Source organism: Pelobates fuscus, chromosome 10 (genome assembly GCF_036172605.1).
Source record: "Pelobates fuscus isolate aPelFus1 chromosome 10, aPelFus1.pri, whole genome shotgun sequence".
Classification (NCBI taxonomy): domain Eukaryota; kingdom Metazoa; phylum Chordata; class Amphibia; order Anura; family Pelobatidae; genus Pelobates; species Pelobates fuscus.
In genome coordinates, this window is record NC_086326.1 from 112,646,859 (window position 1) to 112,667,928 (window position 21,070).

Sequence of the window (21,070 nt, forward strand, 5' to 3'; positions counted from 1 at the left end):
AGAGGATAATGCAGGGGGAGCGGCACCGTATCAGACATAGCGCCAGGAGTCTATAGTCCCGGAGGGGGCCCCATTTAGAAAAAATAACCCCAATGTACCTGAGGGTGGCAGCTGTGAGTATTCCGTCCTCATCGTCGGGCGTGTGGAACACAGGCAACAATCTTCCCATGGTAGGAAAGTGAGGTATGTCCTAGGTAGGCTGGAACTGCAATGGCGTTGTGGTGGGGCAAAGAGCAGGTCGGGGAAAGTGAGAATATCCAGGTTGATCCTTGGTAGCCTTCATCGGGTAGGAGTCTTATTCTTCAGGTGAGGTTGGGTTTCTGCGCCGCCTGGTGAGCTCAGGTGGTGGGGATCTGGCTTCCCTGCGTCTGCTCCCTCTTTGCGGTCTTGGGGGCAGGCCTGGGGGGCCTAATATCCAATTCGGTACTGGCAGCGGGGGGAGGCCGAAATCTTCCAGGAAACCCGGTATGTCTCCTGGCCCCCTAAGAGATATCCAGCGGTTACCTTGTCGTGCCATGAGGGCGAATGGGAATCCCCATTTATACGTGATGCGGCGGTCCCTGAGGGCAGTAGTGACCGGGCGGAGTGCGCGGCGTGCTTCTAAGGTTAACGGGGACAAGTCATTAAATAACGATACCTGTGCCCCCCGGTAGGGCCATGCTGGTCGGTCCCGTGCTTTTTGCATGATAGCATCTTTCGTTGGGAAGGAATGTAGGCAACAGAGAATGTCCCTCGGGCCTTCCTCCACAGTTCGCGGTCGTAGTGTTCTATGGGCTCTTTCAAATTCAATCACGTGTGGGGTGGGAGTCTGGAGTATAGAGTGGAATAACTCCGTCAGCACCCCCTCCACGTTCTCGGCGCCCTCCGATTCCGGTACGCCACGGACTCGGATATTACACCTCCTGCCCCTGTTATCTACATCCTCAAGGTGCCTCCTCATGGACAAGAGCATCCCTCCCTGGCGTGCCACGGCTGTGTCTGTAGTTTGGAGGCGCGCTGTGAAGGCCGCAGCAGACTCCTCCATGGCTGTGATGCGGCCTGTGTGTGCGGTTACCTCTGCGCGGAGCCCCGCCAGTTCCGCCCTTACCGCCTCTTGGATGGATGTGGTAAGGGCCTGTAGGTCGGTTTTAGTGACCATTGCTGCTGTTAGGGTCTGCAGTTTCTCTTCGATCCTCTCGAAGGGAGCGGTGCCAGAGTCCGCAGCAGGCGGCGCCGCCATCTTGGGGCTGCTCGGCTCCCCGCTCGTGGTAGGATGCGGGTGCAGAAAAGTGTCCAGGGGTCTTTGAAGTTGTTTCCTCTGAGTCTGGGGGTTGTCTGGTCGCTTCGTGCGACCCATTTAGCCTTGGTAAGCGCTGTTAAGAGCTGATACGAGGGATGGTGGAGCGGAGCTCTTCTCTCACGCGTCCATCTTGGTCGGCACCTAAACCATGCCCCAATATGATCAACCTTCAATAAACTTTAATTTAGTCTCCACATTGTCCTAGGTCTATACCTATCTTTAGATTTAATTTCCAGGAAAATGGGAGCATGGTCCGATAACATGATAGAACCAATATTTGCTTTAACAATTGAATCAAGGAGATCTGCTTTTACAAAAAACATGTCTATACGTGAATATGTCTGATGGACATGGGAAAAAAAAGTGTAATCTCTTTCTCTTGGATTAAGTATCCTCCAACAGTCATATAAAGAGTTTTTTTATTATAAAATCTGCTAGATTATATGGATAACCATTTGATAGATTAGAGTTCCCTATTTGTTTATGGCTTCTATCTTTTCTTGGATCTATAACACTATTGAAATCACCTCCTATTAATATATTACCACTAGCTGTATCATCTAATGTTTACATAATTTGATCAAGTAATATTTCCGGATTGCGATTTGGGACGTAAATATTTACCAAGGTAAAAATTATACCATCTATTTTAACCACTAGGAGAACGTATCTACCCTTTGGATCAGGAAGAAAGTGTATAGTTTCAACCACATGTCTATTAGAAATAATAATAACCGTACCTCTTTTCTTTTTTTTTCCCTCTAAATTTGAGGCAAATATCCAAGGATATTTCTTAAATTTCCATAACCTGTCTGAAGGATTGATCCAATGAGTCTCCTGAATAAACGCAATATCTATTTGATTCTCATTTAAATATTTGTGAGTTCAATCCCTGAACATTCCATGAAACAACATTAAGTGCCATCATAATTCCAGACAATCTCTGCTCTCCTCTCCATCGGCCAGATAAGAGGAAAAAAAATATATATATATATATATAAATATTCGATACCAATAGGGAAATCGTTTTCCCCGTTGGTAATCCAATAGAGTGACATAATAGTAACCCTTTGGATAAGCCTGCCTATATTTGCAGGATTGGGGTCTCTAGGGGGGTGAAGAGGTGACTATATATTAAATAAATCTATCCTAGTTTTAAACTGAATTAGTATTATATATTCCAATTGGTACAATAGATCAATCTAGGATATGTATAACAATACCAGGTATTATTTTACATTAACTCAAAAGAAAGAAAATTCAGATATAAACATTGAGAACAGATCACACCCAATTAGTTATATTAAACATATTAATACTACAATATAGTTACCGTATTCCAATATTTCAAATGTGTAATATTCTGTAATCTCTAATAATTCCAATATAGTATGCATTAAGTAAGCACACCTTATATTAAAATACAGGTGGTCCTATCTAAACAGCATCCATAATTATAAAAGAGGTACATAAAGAGTATCAGGTCTACCTATATCATGCAATTTCATTAGGATTAATATAAAATGAGGTAAGGTAAAGAACATATATTAAAAACCAATAAATGATACTGCACTCAAAAAAATGATAGAATATGAAGTTATATTTAATGAATAATCGATTTCATAGATATTTCATAGGTATTTACGTATATACAAAAAGTGTAAAGAATAAATAATCTTAAGCTAATAAATCCTATAGTGACCAATGTGATTTCGTTTTACACATGAAATTACATTGGTCACTATAGGATTTATTCGCTTAAGATTATTTATTCGTTACACTTTTTGTATATATTTAAATACCTATGAAATATCTATGAAATCGATTATTCATTAAATATAACTTCATATTCTATCATTTTTTAAATGCAGTATCATTTATTGGTTTTTGATTATTAGGAGGTTTATGGGCTACCTGGATACTTTGCACCAATACGGATAAAAGAGTGCCTGTATATTTGATTTTTTTGTATAAAGAACATATATTATACTGTTGTCTCTAACCAATATTCATATCCTACCATTAACACCATATATCTCATCTATAATCCTCTCTTCTTATTATTACTGAAAAGTTTTTATTTATCCCATTTCCCATGGTAGAAGTTAATTCCAGTCATATCTAATATCAAACAAACTAGAGAAAAAACAAGTATAAACCACACTGATTAAAATATTAATTACAAATTCCCCTTGTGACAATTTTTAGAATTAATCTTGCAATATCATTTTGTAAGGGTTAAGACCTTTCACCAAAACTAGAACTAATACAATATGTATTAACCAGTAATTTGTGTCTAATTCATTTAAAAGTAGATTATGTGCACCCCGGACTCTCTTGGTTACCCATGGAGGCTCCAACTATCCGATACATGAGTTGCCCGAAGCGGACGCCCTACGGGAAACTCTTGGCCTCACCCGGGACAGCCCAAACCCCCGCGGAAGGGGAAAGGACCCAGCGATGACCCACAGGTGGGATCCCACCAAAGTTACCCCTTTCGTCCCACAACAAGCGGAAACCAGTGCCTACGCGGCCACCACTACTTGAGACTGTCCATAACCCGACGAGCTCAGTGTGCTCGCCAAAACGGGACTGTAGCTTGCCGGTCCTACTAGACTGGTTTGTTGTTTTATTTTACAAAGTTTCACATGTTGACTAATATGTTGCTTTTGCTTTAAGTGCTGTCCACCCTATGCCCAACACACCCTACAAGCACCGGACTTACCGGCCGACGACAACTACCCCCCCCGCCTCCAATTACCACACAATGCCAAACACTAAGGCCCCATAGGTCTCAGAAGCACGGAGGCGTACAACCACTAGACTGCAGACCCACGTCAATAGAGCCAAACGGCGACCACGCTGCCCACCAACACCCACACTGGCCCTCGACAGACCATTGTCACCTCACCGATAGTTGAAGCCCAAGGCCCCAGCTGACGAGCAAACTGCTGACTAGTAAAATATCAGATATAAAATGTATCTAACTCTAGGACCCAGACTTGGCTCCTTCAGCCACGATGTCTCTCCTCTTTGAAAAATCAAAAACCCTGGCATACAGCCCACCTGAGACCGGGCTCTGCATCTGCCACGCGGCAACTACTCGCATGCTTACATACAAGCCACTAGTGGGTTATAATGCAGGGTCATGGGTATCACAGAACGAGAGAGCAGATATGCCGTGTTTTGTTTTAAAACTCTGTAATGATGAATGTTCTTTACCTGCATTAACACACACAGCTAGATACATCCAATTCAAGGTGTATATAATATTGAGAAATTTGCATGGCCAATAAAAGAGCTAGTGGGAAAACATAAAATAAAATAAAAAAACTGGTACTTTAAATTCGCATACATTTAAACAACTAGCCTGCTCTAAACCCTAGGCGCAATTCGCAAAGCTCCATACATGTCTAGCTTAACAAAACGCTGTTTAATAATAGACTGAGAGTTTCATGTAATATACAGCGGTGACACTCACTATAACCACTAATCCTAAGTTACCGTTACCAGACAATCAATCAAGTAACCCACTACGTCCAACCAGCATGTGCCTAGCCTGTCTTATTAGCCAAACGTTGTGCGCTTTAGGACACGACAAGCAAATTGTACATTACGGTTTTCCCATAGGCATGCAAGCCTCTCGATCTCACCACGAGGCCTCAGGCTAGTCACACTAACTCAGCTCACACCATATTGTTAATAGCTTATTTGCTGTATCGTTACCTTTTTCATAAAAAAAAAATGTATGCATATCCAACTTGCCACAATACTGCTATCATATGTCTATGAAAATTTAGCCTGTCAATGCTGTTGTGGTGACACAGGCGCTGTTGTAACTACCTGCATACCAAAAATAAAGAATTTTTTAAAAAAAAGTAGATTATGTGAATTATATGTATCTCATTATAATTAAATATGAGTAATATCAAAAATTTCAATATGTAACAAATAGTAAATATATAAAAAAATATATTTTTTTTTAAAAAGAAAAAGAGTAGAGCATTATAGTCACCACCACCAGATCTACACATAGGTATCAGATATCCCTCCAACTCTGGAAGGGAGAAAAGAGGATTATCTAACTATCCGCAGCCATTACTCATAACAGTCTTAACAGTGTCTTCTCTATATGTTCCTAATCTCGCTGTTACGGCAAGTTTATTATTTAACCTAGCCCCTAATTAGGGGTTAACTCCAGTTGATTCTAATATAAAATTAAATAAATGTACTATTAAAAATAAACTAAGCTAAGTGAAATATTAATTACGATTACCCTTACAGTTAATACATCAGTTCACCCTACAATACAACCATATAAGGGTTAATATAAATCCCCATAATTAAAGCTAATCTAATGTGGATTACTCAATAACTCTCTCATTAATTTCAATTGGAAGTGAATTATGTGTATATATATATATATATATATATATATATATATATATATATGTGTGTGTAACTTAGTATAATTAGATATAGATATTATCCATCATTTCAATATATATCGTACATAAAATGTAACTCATACTAAAGATAAAAATAAAATATAACATTGTGATCACCATCCTCAAACCTATAAGTAAATATCAAAATAGCCCTCTATTTCTAGGAGAAGGAAAAAAAAAAGTTTCCCCTTCCAACCTCTATTGTTTTAACTATTATAGAATCAATCAGGAGTATTTAACATTGGTAGTTATCAATATTAGGTTTAGATTAATTTTAAATTCCAGGAGTCGATAGTTTCTTGTGCTTTCGTAGCGTCTTTAAAAAACCCTTAAGGACACATGACATGTGTGACATGTCATGATTCCCTTTTATTCCAGAAGTTTGGTCCTTAAGGGGTTAAACAGGATACTACCACAGCGAGATACTAGTGAGTTATTCTGATAGTAGGCTAGGCTAGTGGATATTATGATCAATGCAAGTGGGAAATGAGAACATGCATATTCTCAAGAGGAGAATGAAAAACCACTGGGACCTCCTTTTACAACAAAATTGGGAGAACCGGCAGGTTTTTGGTGGCCAAGCGTTAGCGTATAAACATGAAGTAGCTGTGGATGTTGGCTATATACTCTAGTATGCCAACGTTGCAGCGTTACTAGGAGTGACCAAGGAGTAGAAACTAAGCATAGGACGAAATAAACTAGTGTAACAGGTTCAGGGAAGTATGTTGGTGGTCGGCTGCTGTGCAGGTTAATCAGGGTAGCTGGCTAAGTGTGAGTATTGTATGAGGGTGAACTCACGAGTGGTGACACTAGGACACATAGCAGGGCTGTGGGATCTAAGTGTTGTGTGCTAGTTGCCTTGGCTCAGGCTGGGCTTGTTGGCTGCAGGGTAGACAGAGTGAGACTGTCTATCCATGTTACACGAAACTGATGTTCTCGCAGTGTCAGGACAATTAGAGGCATGGTATATACTGCTTGCCCATTGATATGTAGCCGATATCTGTGAGACTTTTATATTGGTTTAGTGAGATGTTGCTTAGAAAAAGCTTGTATTAGGTGCCACTGGGCTTCTCTGTCTGGAAGGCATAAAAACTACCGGCTCTCTAGAAAATGTAGGTAGAGGTGGGAGCGACATGTGGCAGATCCCAGGTATAAAGTTTAACCTGCAAACAAAATTTGACTTCTTGCAATAGGGGAGCCAGAGCACTGCTGGCACAATAACCATAATGAGTTATAGTGGTTATGGTGCTTGAATTATCCTGTAAACTGTGATTTAGTGCTATGCCAGGTACATAGCTGTTGTGGTTTAAATTCAGCAGACAGCAATGTTTTCTCTGAGGTATGAAGACAAGGAATGGACACAGCAGAAATACAAGCTTGGAGGGCAGTACTCGTTCATAAGTGTATGACAAAATACTGCTCCTAAATTTAATGGGGAAAACACAGATCTTATAACAGAATTCTGTACACATCCAAAAGGGGTTGTCTTTACATAACACAGTCATGTCCTGTCAATTGCATATTCAAAGAACTTAAAGCACATTTGGCATTAGCTGATCAAAAGGTTACTTGATTACACAAACACTTCCCAATAGTCATAAAGACAAGTTGTTAATAGGATATGCAGTGCAGTGGGGGAAACAAGAAGATACAAATCAGGATCAAAGGCCAGCTATTATAATAGAGCATCCTGACATTACTTAATCAATTGTGTGGTGTGACAAAGGATACAAGGGGAACGGTGCTCATTAATCCATATCAATAGCTAAGTAACTCTTCAGGTTAATTTCTGCAATGTGAATTGTTCATTGAAATGACACATGCAGTTTATTTATGGGAAGAATAATGTTGTTTTTGCTTGCTTTTATTAATTTAATACGCTTTGACATGTTCTTAAGGTTTTTACTGTAATGCCATACAGCTTTTATATATATATATATATATATATACACACTAAGCTGAAGTGGTTATGGTGTTGGAACTGCCACCATTAAAGCTACACTCTAGTAGTTATGACTATCATAAATCACTACAGTGCAATATTGTGGTTATAATGTCTGGAATTAAAGATCAGTAAGCAACGTAAAAGCTTGCTGTATATATATATATATATATATATATATATATATATATATATATATCGATCTATGTATATAAAAAAAACCACAATTCAGTAATTTCATGATAAGTAAAATCTTTGCTTGGACCTTATTCTAAATTATCTGAAAGAGAGCAGCATTCTACACGTTCTACTCATTGAGTCTTCTGTCACTTGACCTACATCTGGTTAAACATGTCAGCTCACACAGTGGAGACACGGAAGTTACCGCCTCTGGTGTGTAGAACTCTAGCCGAAGCAATAACCGGAACAGGAGGAGTTTGGGCCCCAGTGTCTGCTGTGAAGGTGACATTATGATGCATTTTATTTAAATCTTTATTTATAGGATTTAGCTAGGTTTAGTGCCATGGGAAGGATAGCTGGTAGAGAAGCTGGTAATTACTAGTAGGTACTTTGTTATAATGTGCTCCATAAACAGTGTGTTTAAATAGGTCTGATAAGGAACGTGTGTCCAATCTACTCATGTTATAAAACTCTGGCCAGCAGCAATCTGACACTTCTCTTAATAATGATAACTTAATATATAGACCCCTGGACGTGTAATGTTTTTTATTTTAACTAGCGTTCATCTTATTTACTTACAAAAAAAGCAAGCATGAATACTGTTATATAATTATGTAACCACTGTGCGTTTCATAACTTGTTTTTTTATACAGCAACATTAGCATTTTTTTTTAAATTGACTATTGAGATTACAAAATGAGCCAATATGTTATGAAAAGTAATATAATATGAGTGCATTTGTTTATATTTCCAAGCTTAATAGTGTAATTTAAGCATTTTAAAATACAAACAAACAAACAAACAACTATTCTTTATTGCTTGTAGGCTTCACAAGGCTGAAGTTGATTTCTTATTCGGCCAGTTACATCTGTGACAGTTGGTTTCTTATTCGGAGCCAGCTCTGGTTATAATTTAAATCAAACTGATATGTTTAATTGCAATACAACCCAAATGTAAATAATGACAACATGAAGGGGGAACTTCCTCCAGGCTTTCAGTGATGTTATATTATCATTATGTTAATGTTTTAGCCAGTAAACCTTGCTCAAACCTCAGAATTAATGAACCAAAATAACTAGTATCTGATTTTTTTAAAGGATTGATGAGTGGGTGGGGAAATCATATGAAATTAGATGCAGCTAAATATGAGCTAAATCACATTTACTTGCTTTTTTTTTTCACCCTGTAGAGTGAGGCAACTGTCTTATTCAATGCTAAAGCTTTTGAATGAGACAGTTGTCTCAAAGTGATCCATGTCCCTTTTAAAGGACATATCACGTAGGTATGAAAAAGAAATAAAACAACTTAAAGGACATACTCTTTTCCTGGCACTATAATGCCCTGGGGGTGCCCCCCTCAGGGTCCCACTGACGTGGCGTTGAAGGGGGAGGAAGGGGTTAATCTCTTACCCTTTTTTCCAGTGCTGGGCTCCATCGGCGCTGGGACTCTCCTCCCTCTTCTGACGTCCCTGGCTGAATGCGCATGCGCGGCAAGAGCCGTGTGCGCATTCAGCCAGTCCATAGGAAAGCATTTCTCAATTCTGTAGCGCTGTACAATGGGTACAAAGTTTGAATAATTTAATTCAGTCTTGCTTGCATTTGTTGATCTAATGTTTTTTTCCACCAAGTTAACTTTTATTTTTAATAATTATTTAACTTATATTTGTATCATTTATTTATTTTAATTCTATCGGGATCTTTCTCCACTAATATGCTAAGAAACATGCTTTTTTCGTTCATAACAGGCTGATAAATGTCAAGATGATGCTTTCAATCAGACAAATCATACGATCACCTCTTCCTTCACCTATACCTGCACTAGCATGTATTCGATTTAACACAACAGGACCAGAGCAGGTAATTAATGCAGTAATTCATATTTTACCATCAAGTCTCAGTTCACATCACCATCAAAACATCAAGCATTCTCTATATATTAAACACAAGTTATCTTGCATTCTCAGGCTCCTAAGAAAACAAAGTTTGGGCCTCTGCATGATGATGACAGAATCTTTACTAATCTGTATGGACGTCATGACTGGAGGTAAAATCAAGTAAAAAAAAAAAAAAAAAAAGTTTTACATTAAAATTCATATACTAACAGTTGTTTTATAGACATGTGCAAAAAATGGTATTATCCATGAACTAATCAATTTGGGCAAATAAAACATTTTTTAATCAGCACTCAAGCAAATCGATTTCCTTCATTTATTTCCCAGACTAATAAATAATTCTGTGTGGATTGAAAGGCTTTTGATTCTGATAAATTGATTATTTTATGGACAAAATACATTCCTGCACACCAATTGTTTTTATGATCCAGTATACAGCCAAGTGCCTTTTTTACATTTAACTGTGTTATTTATTTCTCTGTAGACTGAAGGGTGCCCAGAGCCGTGGCGATTGGTACAAGACAAAAGAGATTCTCTTGAAGGGAGTGGATTGGATACTTGGAGAAATAAAGAATTCTGGACTGCGTGGAAGGGGAGGTGCTGGGTTCCCAACAGGTCTCAAGTGGAGCTTTATGAACAAACCTTCTGATGGGAGGTAACAATCTGTGCCATTGTTTCCATATTTCTCTTTAACCCCTTAAGGACACATGACATGTGTGACATGTCATGATTCCCTTTTATTCCAGAAGTTTGGTCCTTAAGGGGTTAAACTGATCCATAAATGTGTCATACATGTAGTCTATTGTTCCACAGTTTTTTGTCCTTTCTTAATATGTTTAAGATTACTTGTTTATTTAGAAATTAGTCTTTACAATCAAAAAAACATTGCAGTATATCCTCTTATATGACTATGCAAACAGTATAAACAGTATAAGTTACACAGGATTATATATTTAAAATATATAGAAAATAATGAAGTCAATATTAGGTATAATATTGCACTGCAGACACAAAAAGGCCAATCTGTATAAATGAAAAAAATCTCAGGCACTCCATCAAGCTTGGTAAAGACCTGGTTTCAGGTCGAAACGTTGCAATAAACTGCCTGGAAGAAATCACAGTGAGTGCCTGAGATTTTTTTCATTTATACAGATTGTATGGGGTTTGCTGACCCATGCTCAGTGCACACTGTGTTACATTTTGTGATTGAGTGCAACCCTCTTTTCCCTCTTATTACAAAAAGGCCGATCGTCACAGAGGTTTGACTGGTGGAAAACATGATTGTTTCAGTTCCATAGCTAAAAAGTTCATAATTTCTCACATCTGTTTTGCTGATGATCCAAAAGATGGCAAAAAACCCAGTTTAAAGTGCGTCCAATTTTGCAACAAACTAGGGGAAAAAAACTCCTTGACCCCAGAATGGTAGTCAGATCGCTCATTGGATCAAGAAGACATTACCCAACTAATTAAACCATTATATCCCTGAATATTATGTTTTCTCAACTATTTATCCAATTGCTTTTTAAACCTCTTTATAGACTAATTATTGTTAGTAACAATGTTCTTCCTAATGAATTCCTGAATAGTATCCCTTAATAACCCTTGAACTACTTTCCTAGCCACAGAAATGAAGTGCACATGTCTATAATTTCCAGGCAAAGCTTTCAAAACCTTTTTTCTTAAGAGCATGATATAAGAAGTTGTGAATGAAATGTGCTGTGCAGTAAAGGACATTTAAATATGAGATCTCTCCTTACAGCAAGTGCTTAAGGATGTTGTGTAAGCCAGGCTGGGGAGGTTTTTGCCCTATCTGCATCAACAAAGTGAATTGATTCCAAAATGAATGAGACACTGAGACTGCAGGGACCTCCAAAACCACATAATTAAGCTTAAATTGTTTTGGTGCTCATATTGTCCCTTTAACTGTTATAGCCCAGAGTTAACTGCTTTGCAGAAGTAGCAACCAGACTTTCTTAAGGTTAACTACTGAATCTGAAAAAAACAAGCTCTTCAGGCAGATCAAGTTTTAAGCATTTCACAAATCTTTGATAAATAAATGGTGGTGCAGAAATTTAAATGTGGTGGTAATTAAGCGCAAATTAGCAACTCTATACTACTAGGGCATTTGTGAAAACTGCACTATATATGATGTAGTTAATAATATGCTTCAGATTTAATTAAAAAGAGGATTAAGAGAGAGCGTTATTGTAACGGACGATGTGTCTGAGGAGTTTCGGGCACTTTGGCACTCCAGACAATATCAGCCTCCAGGTGTAGAAAGTTGGCATGTGTTGAAATAATGAATGGTCAAGGTCTTCTGAGAGTGTTTACAGTATATGAACCTTATGTACTGGTGATTTTAGGTAGGGTTTAAAGGCAAGGGGGGGAAAAAAGAGAACCTAAAAGAGGGAAGTACTCGGAAAAGGAATATTAAGCACATAGAAGAATTTAAACTTCTCTCTAAAGATGTGAAAAGGTAGATGCTGGTTAAATGAGGCTAACTGTTGGAGAAATACTGGGAAGAGTAGTGGCACATAGAAAATTAGGCTTTTAGAGTAGGGAATGAGGCTGAGCGTAGGTAAAACGCATAAAACATACAAATATAATCAATAATTCATCCAGTGATATTAATGATTAGAGTATTTAGAAACATGTCACAACTTGACTGTGAGGGTTTAGTCTCTGCTGTGAGTTTGGTGTGGTAATTGTTGTATGCAACCTTTTGGCACGGACGACATATGCCCTGATGCTTTGCCAGCATTATGGGAGATGCAGTTCACAACATTCTGACGTTCTGAAGATTGCCTCTCGGAGGTCTAAGCACTGGAAAAGGGAGCAAAGTACAAGTCTCAGTCATCAGCAATTTTCACAACTAAACATTTTATTGTATTGAGTTCTTTGACTTTAGATGTGATGTGCCTAAATCTCCTCTAGATAGTAGGGAAGTGCACATATTTCATACAGAGTTAAAGGAGCACTTCTTAGTTGGGGCAGCAGGTAATGCATGCAAGCCACAATCCACCATGGACTGGAAGGATGGATGGCATGGAGGTGGTTGGGGAAATTCACAAAGTTCGGTTTAAGCTAGTCTTCTAGAAAAGTCCTGTATTATAGTGTACAAATACTCTACTGATTAGAATACACATTGGCCAGCCACTTATAAGGGCACTCCACTGCCCAAATAAAAAAAAAACAAACACTGTTTAGGAGATATACATCCAATGAAAACATGGATATATATATATATATATATATATATATTTATATATATATTTTTTTTTTATTTATTTTTTTTTCTGTGCAGCAGATCTCTTGTCTTCGCAAGCCCTCTTTTTCTAATCTAGGCCAAGCTTTCTGTGGCTGTCCAATCACAGACTTCCCAATGCCGCTCAATGAGATGTCTTTGCAAGGCTGATACTCTTGAGTTTAGATCCACGGAGCTAAACAACCAGGAAGTAACAGGATTGGTTGTCTGATAGCCTCGGCGGTTAAACAAGGTTATTTTATAAAAGTGCCAATTTCTACTGAAATCTGTGATTTTTGTAAAATGAAGAGGGGAAAAAAAGGGAAAACATAAAGCATTTTTAGCAAGCTGGTGTGTCCCTTTAGGCTGTGTTTAAAGTGTAAGAAAGAAGCACTCCATAAAGTTTGTTTTGCATGTTTCTTTGTGGGAATAGGAAATTATCACTTACAATAGCTGCAAATTTAACCCCTTAAGGACACATGACATATGTGACATGTCATGATTCCCTTTTATTCCAGAAGTTTGGTCCTTAAGGGGTTAATATTTGCTGTTACTGTGTGCCTTCATCTCTTCAATCAAAGACATTTTAATGAACTGTATAACAGCTTATTGAGAACTTTCAAAGGTGGGCACTCTCTGCAAGCCCCTGTCTAGTTCCATGAGGATAGCTGATGTACTGTGTTTTGTAGTGTTCATTTAAAGCGGAAATGTAATTTATTTATTTTTAATACTTTTTATTCTCTCATTCCACGTGTTTTTTTTTTTTTTTGTTTTTTTTTGAATTAGAAGTACATTCCAGCCGGCATTGCCACAACAGCAAATACTGGCAGTTTAAAGACAATGGACAATAGTGTGGCATAGAATGCGACTGCATTTTTATAACAAATATGCTTAATCTAGGAAACAAGATATTGGCCATTTGTGTCTTAGTTGCAGGTAGATTTGATGAAACAGGATGTAAAGACACCAGGGAGATGATCAACATTAAATGTAACATGAGTGAAACACTAGAGTCTGGATAACTAGCTAAACCTGCATGGGCCATAGGCACAATGATTACTACTTGTTAAAAAAGAAGAGTGATATACACTAGGTAAAGTGTATTAATCAGGCTAGACATTAGTCTGGTGCTGGTATTCCCCAGGAGACTCCTATCAGGCTATTTAGTAGGAAAGGAGGCATTGGTTGAAGTAGGGGAGAGTCAGGCTAGAGAGCAGACAGTGGAACTTGAATTATATGTGTGAGATTCCACAACGTAATTAATGGACAGAGGGTAAAATAGAGGCTGAGAGTGCTTTCACAAGCAGTCCAGGAGGTCAAGCTAGCCTATACTATACCAGTCTGGAGCGTAGTCCCATAACTTCGAGCTGGACAGGCATCCTTGCTTAGTCGGTGCTCGGCAGGAGGAGCCACATGACCCTATTAGAGACCTCTCCAGGACCATTACGTCATCTTAGCATGGAATACCCAGTCGGAGCGCCCCAGTGCTCTCTTGCATGTACTTTGCAGCTTGTCTTGCCGCCATGTTGAAACGTGATATGTCTGGTTGGCTGTGGATCTCTTTTGTGGCTTCGGAGTAGGCTTTTGAGGTAAGTTATCTCCCGCTTGGCTGGGGCCAGCGTGGCATATCCGACTTTCCACCTTGCGCCAGAAGTCCTCGAAGATTTCATCCAGCCTGGACAGAATATCAAATCTACCCCCTGAGATGCAGGAGACCCCTTCGGCTGCCGCCATTTTAAGTGTGTCACCTGAGGTGAAGGCACTTGATTGCACCGCTGTTGCTGTTGTAGACAGTGCAGTGATGCCTCTTGGGGGTCGACCGGCATCACCGCCACCGGTCCGAGGGGTTGTGGGGGAGTAGGAGACCGACAAGCCTGTTCCAGGGAGTAGAGGGTGAGGAGAGCTGTCGTCTCTCCACAGCTCCTTCGTCTGTAGGTTGCAATGCTTTGATGCCGGCTCCCGGAGGCTAATTATGGCAGATGAGGTATCCTCCGATTTGTCGTTTGGCTCTGTGTGGATAAGTCACTGAGGGGTAGTTTCAGGCTAGTGGGTCAGGGATTTCACCTCTTTTATTACTGATGTGCAGGAGCCAGCTTGGCACGTGGCTGATCAGCTTGTCGGCTAGGCTCCGCTCCCCACCTGTTTTCATTTTTTAATTTACATTAGAGCATACCATGTAGTATAATACTGTAGAATATACAACAGAAAATATGCACAACGTGGAAGTAGGTATAGTGTACTAGCTCAAAAACACCTGTAAAGTGGTATCCCCTACACCACTTAAAACATAGAATTATACATACATAAAACAAGTGGAGCTTTTAGATTTCAGCAGGCGTTCTGTAAAAGTAAAATACATACAGAAAATAGTGCAATATGTCTATAACACAGTATATAGAAAAGGGTTAAAAGATTTGTCAAACTCACAAGCCTGGAGTCATACCCTCATATGACTCTGGTGGTATAAGCCTCTGGACCATTTGTTGGTTGTCCAGACCCTTCTTTGGCAGCGTGCTGGATGTTGAGTAATTCCTTTGGTGCCTTTCTGACTGGTTTCCAAAATAGGAGTAAGTACCCAGTGTGTCAGGATTTAAAAAACGATTTATTCCAAAGAAATATAAAAACAAGATATATATAATAAAAAATACTTATCCCAGGTAATACTGGGTAGACTCAATAGTCTCAAGTTCAAGTAGATAGTCCAAAACGCGTTTCACCTTCTCATAAGGCTTCCTCAGTTGGCTGTTCTGTGTTCCGTCTGTTCCAGTGGCTTTTTAAATGCCTTGTTTGCCGGTTTCACTAATTTCGTCTTTTACTTCCGGGTTTCGGCACTTCCGGTTTCGAATACTGTATTAATACTGTAATACTGTAGAATGAATGGCCAGAGTGTGTGCATATGCTTCAGTACACATGATTACTTTTCCCTGGACACAGGAGTACTGTGGAGTTACGTTTGGTTTTTCACTTGCTCCTGTACTAAACATTGCAATACATGCCTCCATGTCAGAGGCAGCAGCGACAGAAAATAGAGTGGGAGCCATATAATAAAATAAATAAATATAATGAAGTGTCTGGCCCAAAGTTGTCTCCTTTCTAGATCTATGTCTATGTTTACATTATACCTGCCTTAATACACTCTATGCACTTGTAGATTCAGCCAGGAAATGCTGAGGATCATGGTCTGCTAAATCCATTCATGGGAGCTGCACTTCTGTGGAGATTGGATACGTCATTGTAAAATTCAGCTTAGTGTATATTCTGTGAAGTGAGGACGGCACCTTGTGAGTCCAGGGATACTCTGGTTGCAGGGGTTTGAGCATAAGAATGCTTTCCCACGAAAATAATACAGCCTAGCATCTTCATTTAGACCCTACTCAGAGTTCCACTTCTGTATTGTTCTTAAAGTGGGACACTATGCACAATAACCACTTCAAGTGATTGAAGTGGCTATGATGCCAGGGTACTGTTCCTGCACCATATAGTTAGAAATTTCTCAAAATGACAAAATAGGGATTGAAAGTGGAACTCCCAGCAGGTTGACAATGACATACTAGTTCAATTGTATGAGTAGCATGCAAGCTGGGAAGTATAATTCCAGGCTTCCGAATTGGCATGGTTGTTACAGAGCAAGATGCTCAAAATATAAGCCCTATTTTGTTAATATAACAAACTAATCAAGCAAAAGGGTGCAGGGACACTGCATTCGTATCATAAATTAAATGCAATAAGCAGAAATAGTTATAATAAGAACCAATTTCCTTATTGGAGGTGGAGTTTTAAATGATGACATCATTTGTGTAGTCCTATTCAAGAACAGGTCACCATGAAGCGGTCTGTAACGTCCCTGGATATGTGTACAGTATATCACCACCTCCTTTTGTTTTAAGGTAAACTTGACTTTTTCATAATAAAAAAAATGGTATAGTTCCCCTTGTTAAATATTTAGCTTGCCTTTGCATTATTGTAGTTCCATAATATTCTTTTTTTTAAACCTGGTGCCTAAACTTGCAACTGACCATCCGATCTAATGCTACTCTAAGAGAAGCATTGGGTTTCAAATGCGGAGCCAATCAAATGGTGCTCTTAAGAAAATATTAATTTTAATTGTTTCCTATTAGCTGCCTTTCATGTTCAATGTCCTCATGGACATCAAACATCACATGACCAAGTGTGTTTAACCCTGCAATGGCAACATATAGCTGTTTCTGCAAACTGAAATGTTTTACAGGGCAGAATTAAAAATACAGTGTCACTGCACCAAGACCACTTCATTGAGATGATAAAAAGATAAAATATTTAGGAAATACCCACATTGGCTGTTTTGAAATTTCATTGAAATTCCAGCACAATAAAAAGATATTCTAAGACAAAATAGGGACTATGTTTGTGGGTTTTTTTGGGGTTTTTTTATACATATTTCCTATACCTGACAAAACGTGTTAAATGGCTGAACTACTGCCATCACATTTTTTAAATTTCCGCCACACTGTAAGCAGCAATGTCACCATCTAGGTTCTTTTTAAAATATACAATGACCCCAGATAATGACAGAGCAACCTTAACTGAACAACTCCATTAAAGAAGTGGATTTATTCACTATGCAGCCAATTGTTATAAATTCCAAGCTGAATTGCAAAATGTAGGTCGAAATAGTCTGTTTGACTCTTTAGCCTGAATGTTTTTATTTTATTCAATAAACCCTTATTTCCAGTTTAGTAAATAAACACTATGTATGTTTATACATCCTTATTAAACTGGTCTTAATTTATCTGGTCTTGCATTGTGTGTGTATAACTTTTGATGCCCATTCCCAGATAAACAGAATAAAGAGAAGTGGGAACTAGGACAAAAAAACACCTCACTGTTTAGGGTTTAAAGGGACACTCCAGTCTCATTAAGGCATTCAGTAATCAATTGTTTGAAGTAGTACCGTATATACTCGAGTATAAGCCGACCCGAATATAAGCCAAGGCCCCTAATTTTACCCCCCAAAATTGGGAAAACGTATTGAATCGAGTATAAGACTAGGGTGGGAAATGCAGCAGCTACTGGTAAATTTCTAAATAAAATTAGATCCTAAAAAAATTATATTAATTGAATATTTATTTACAGTGTGTGTATGAATGCAGCGTGTGTGTATGAATCCAGCGTGTGTGTATGAATGCAGCGTGTGTGTATGAGTGCAGCGTGTGAATGAATGCAGTGTGTGTATATGAGTGCAGTGTATGAATGTATGAGTATGTGTGCAGTGTGTGTGTGTGTGTGTGTGGGGGCAATTTTTTTTTATTTTAAAAATTTTTTTATGATTAATTTTTATTATTTTATTTTATTTAATTATTTTTTTTATTATTTTAATATGTATTTTTTATTAGTAATATTTATTAATTTTATTTTTTTTCGTCCCCCCTCCCTGCTTTATACATAGCAGGGAGGGGGGCTCCTTCCCTGGTGGTCTAGTGGCATTGGTAGTTCAGTGGGGGGGAGGAGGGGGCTGTCAGAGAGTTTACTTACCTCTCCTGCAGCTCCTGTCAGCTCTCTCCTCCTCTGCGCCGGTCCGTTCAGCACCTCTATCAGCTCACACTGTAAGTCTTGCGAGAGCCGCGGCTCTCGCGAGACTTACAGCGGGAGCTGCCCGAGGTGCTGAACGGACGGCGCGGAGGAGGAGAGAGCTGACAGGAGCTGCAGGAGAGGTAAGTAAACTCTCTGACAGCCCCCACAGCCCCTGTCTGTATTATGGCAATGCAAATTGCCATAATACAGACTATTGACTCGAGTATAAGCCGAGTTGGGTTTTTTCAGCACAAAAAAAATGCCTGTAGTGGTTGCCAGCCACTAGAGGCATGTTTTTTTTGACAAAATGTAAACATTACCTTTTTGTCAGTTAGTGTTTGTACACTGCCAAACAAAGGGTGACGCATCCGAGCACCAAATCCAGTTTATTAAAATGGTTGATTTTGGTGCTTAAAGTGTACCTTTTAACCTAAGGTGCCTGAATTGTTAAACTTTAGAGACACCCATGCCGTTTTCTAATTCCAGTACTGTCTTGTGATTATTATATTATTTACATAGCACCAGCAAAATTCCGTAGCGCTGTACAATGGGTGGACTAACAGACATGTAATTGTAACCAGACAAATGGATGCACAGGAACTGAGGGGTTGAGTGCCCTGCTCAATGAGCTTACATGCTACAGGATGAACCCTTTGTAATTGCCATATTTTTCTGCTTATTTGCATTGATTAGTTAGATGTTTTGAATGGGGTAGGAGAAAATTGTTTGTCATTCTCAGAAGTTTGTGTGTGTGTGTTTGGTTTTCTTGTTGTTTTTAATTTTTTATTCTACTCTATTCAGACCCAAGTACCTTGTAGTAAACGCAGATGAGGGCGAGCCTGGAACTTGCAAGGACAGAGAAATCATGAGACATGATCCACACAAGCTAGTGGAAGGGTGCCTCGTAGCTGGGCGCTCCATGGGTGCACGAGCCGCATACATCTATATTAGAGGTGAATTTTACAATGAAGCATCCAACCTCCAGGTGAGTAGTACGAAATGATTGATCCATGGGTTGAAAAGAAGTTGGGCGTGTTATTTTGGATTTTACTAAGGATTCCTAATTTTTACTTTGATTACATTACCTAAAAACTACACATGTCACTTTTTTTTTGTTTAGGTTGCAGTGCAAGAAGCATACTCTGCTGGCCTGATTGGTCACAACGCTTGTGGCTCTGGTTATGACTTTGATGTGTTTGTGGTGAGAGGAGCTGGCGCCTACATATGCGGTGAAGAGACTGCTTTGATAGAGAGCATTGAAGGAAAACAGGGGAAGCCACGGCTTAAACCTCCATTCCCAGCTGATGTTGGTATGATAAAATCTTTGTGAAATACTCATGTTGACTGCATAGGAACTTTATTCTAATTTAAATCTAATTAAAATAAATTATGAGACAGAGTAGTGGTTACTCTCTCTTAAAAGTAAAAAAAAGGGCTGTTTCCCTGTCACTAGTGTCAGCTGTGGGGAAACTACTACCACTACTTGTAAGAATTTTTGAAAGCCACAACTTATTGTAAGTATAGCTGATAACTGTAGCTATCCTGGTCGGGCAGCTGCATTCTTTCAGACCATTGTACCATTAAACCCCACCTTTTACTCCTCTTCTATTCACCATGTGACAGTGCTTAGTGGGAAATTATTTCTTCGTTTTTGGTAGTTTACTATTTATAGGATTATTGCAGTTGACTTATTTTTACTTAAAAGAAGATAATTGACCTGCATTTTACAATTGCATTTAAGGGAACACTCAAAGCACCATAACAACTATAGCATGCTTTAGTTGCCATGGTGCCTGGTGGCCCCCAAACTGTATGTATTCTTATCTGGCATCTGCCGAGTTCTGGTCCCTGCCACCTGACTCCCTCTTTACTGAGCTAAACTTAGCTCATCAGCGATTAGCTCATGCTCAATGGGCTAGCTCTGCACTGCTATATTCAACTCAGGAGAACTAACAGAAGCTAGTTTGAGAGTTTCTGAAGACCTTAGCTTTTATTCCTTGCTGAAGACGGTTACTTTAGATGTGCCCAGCTGCATGCTAAGGTAGCAATGGATCCCAGGAATTATTTTTGGGGGCTTCTCTATGATCATGTTGAGTTGCAGGGGCGCATGTGCACTAGCATAGAATAGAGCTGTTGATAGACCGTGTTTCATTAAAGTGGCTTTTCCAAGTGGGGATTAAAAAAACTTGAAAAATCCACTTTGGTGTAACGTGTTGTGGATATTTTATACTGTTTATTTTATAATATAATTTTTAGGTTTTTTATTAATACTTTTATGGTCTTAATACTGATGAAACATCTGTCTATCAACATTTCCTCACGTATCTTATAAGTGGAGATTATACCACTGTATGCCATTCATACTAGAGCTGTTTTTTAAACGTGAGTAGGACTACACAAGACTTGTGAATATATACTTCTGGGATATTCTGCACCATTAGTCTTTTCTCTCCGTTTTAACATACGGCTCCAAAGAATACCTTGACCTGGCTCTTTTATAGAAGAATTTCCCTGACAGAAATGAGGCTATATCTTC

The 21,070-nt window shown here is 39.0% G+C and overlaps 1 protein-coding gene across 2 annotated transcripts in view; it reads left to right on the forward strand.

Moving 5' to 3' along the window:
• The first annotated feature begins 8,027 nt into the window (after positions 1 to 8,027).
• The window catches only part of NDUFV1 (NADH:ubiquinone oxidoreductase core subunit V1), a 33,870-nt gene continuing 20,827 nt past the window's right edge, over positions 8,028 to 21,070 (forward strand). The window contains exons 1-6 of one of the 2 annotated variants that reach the window (XM_063434916.1): positions 8,028 to 8,131; positions 9,594 to 9,705; positions 9,813 to 9,892; positions 10,225 to 10,395; positions 19,336 to 19,519; positions 19,655 to 19,844. In XM_063434916.1, coding sequence (XP_063290986.1) covers positions 9,610 to 9,705; positions 9,813 to 9,892; positions 10,225 to 10,395; positions 19,336 to 19,519; positions 19,655 to 19,844 — 721 coding nt within the window. In that variant the 5' untranslated portion in view covers positions 8,028 to 8,131; positions 9,594 to 9,609. The other variant, XM_063434917.1, reaches the window with a different exon arrangement.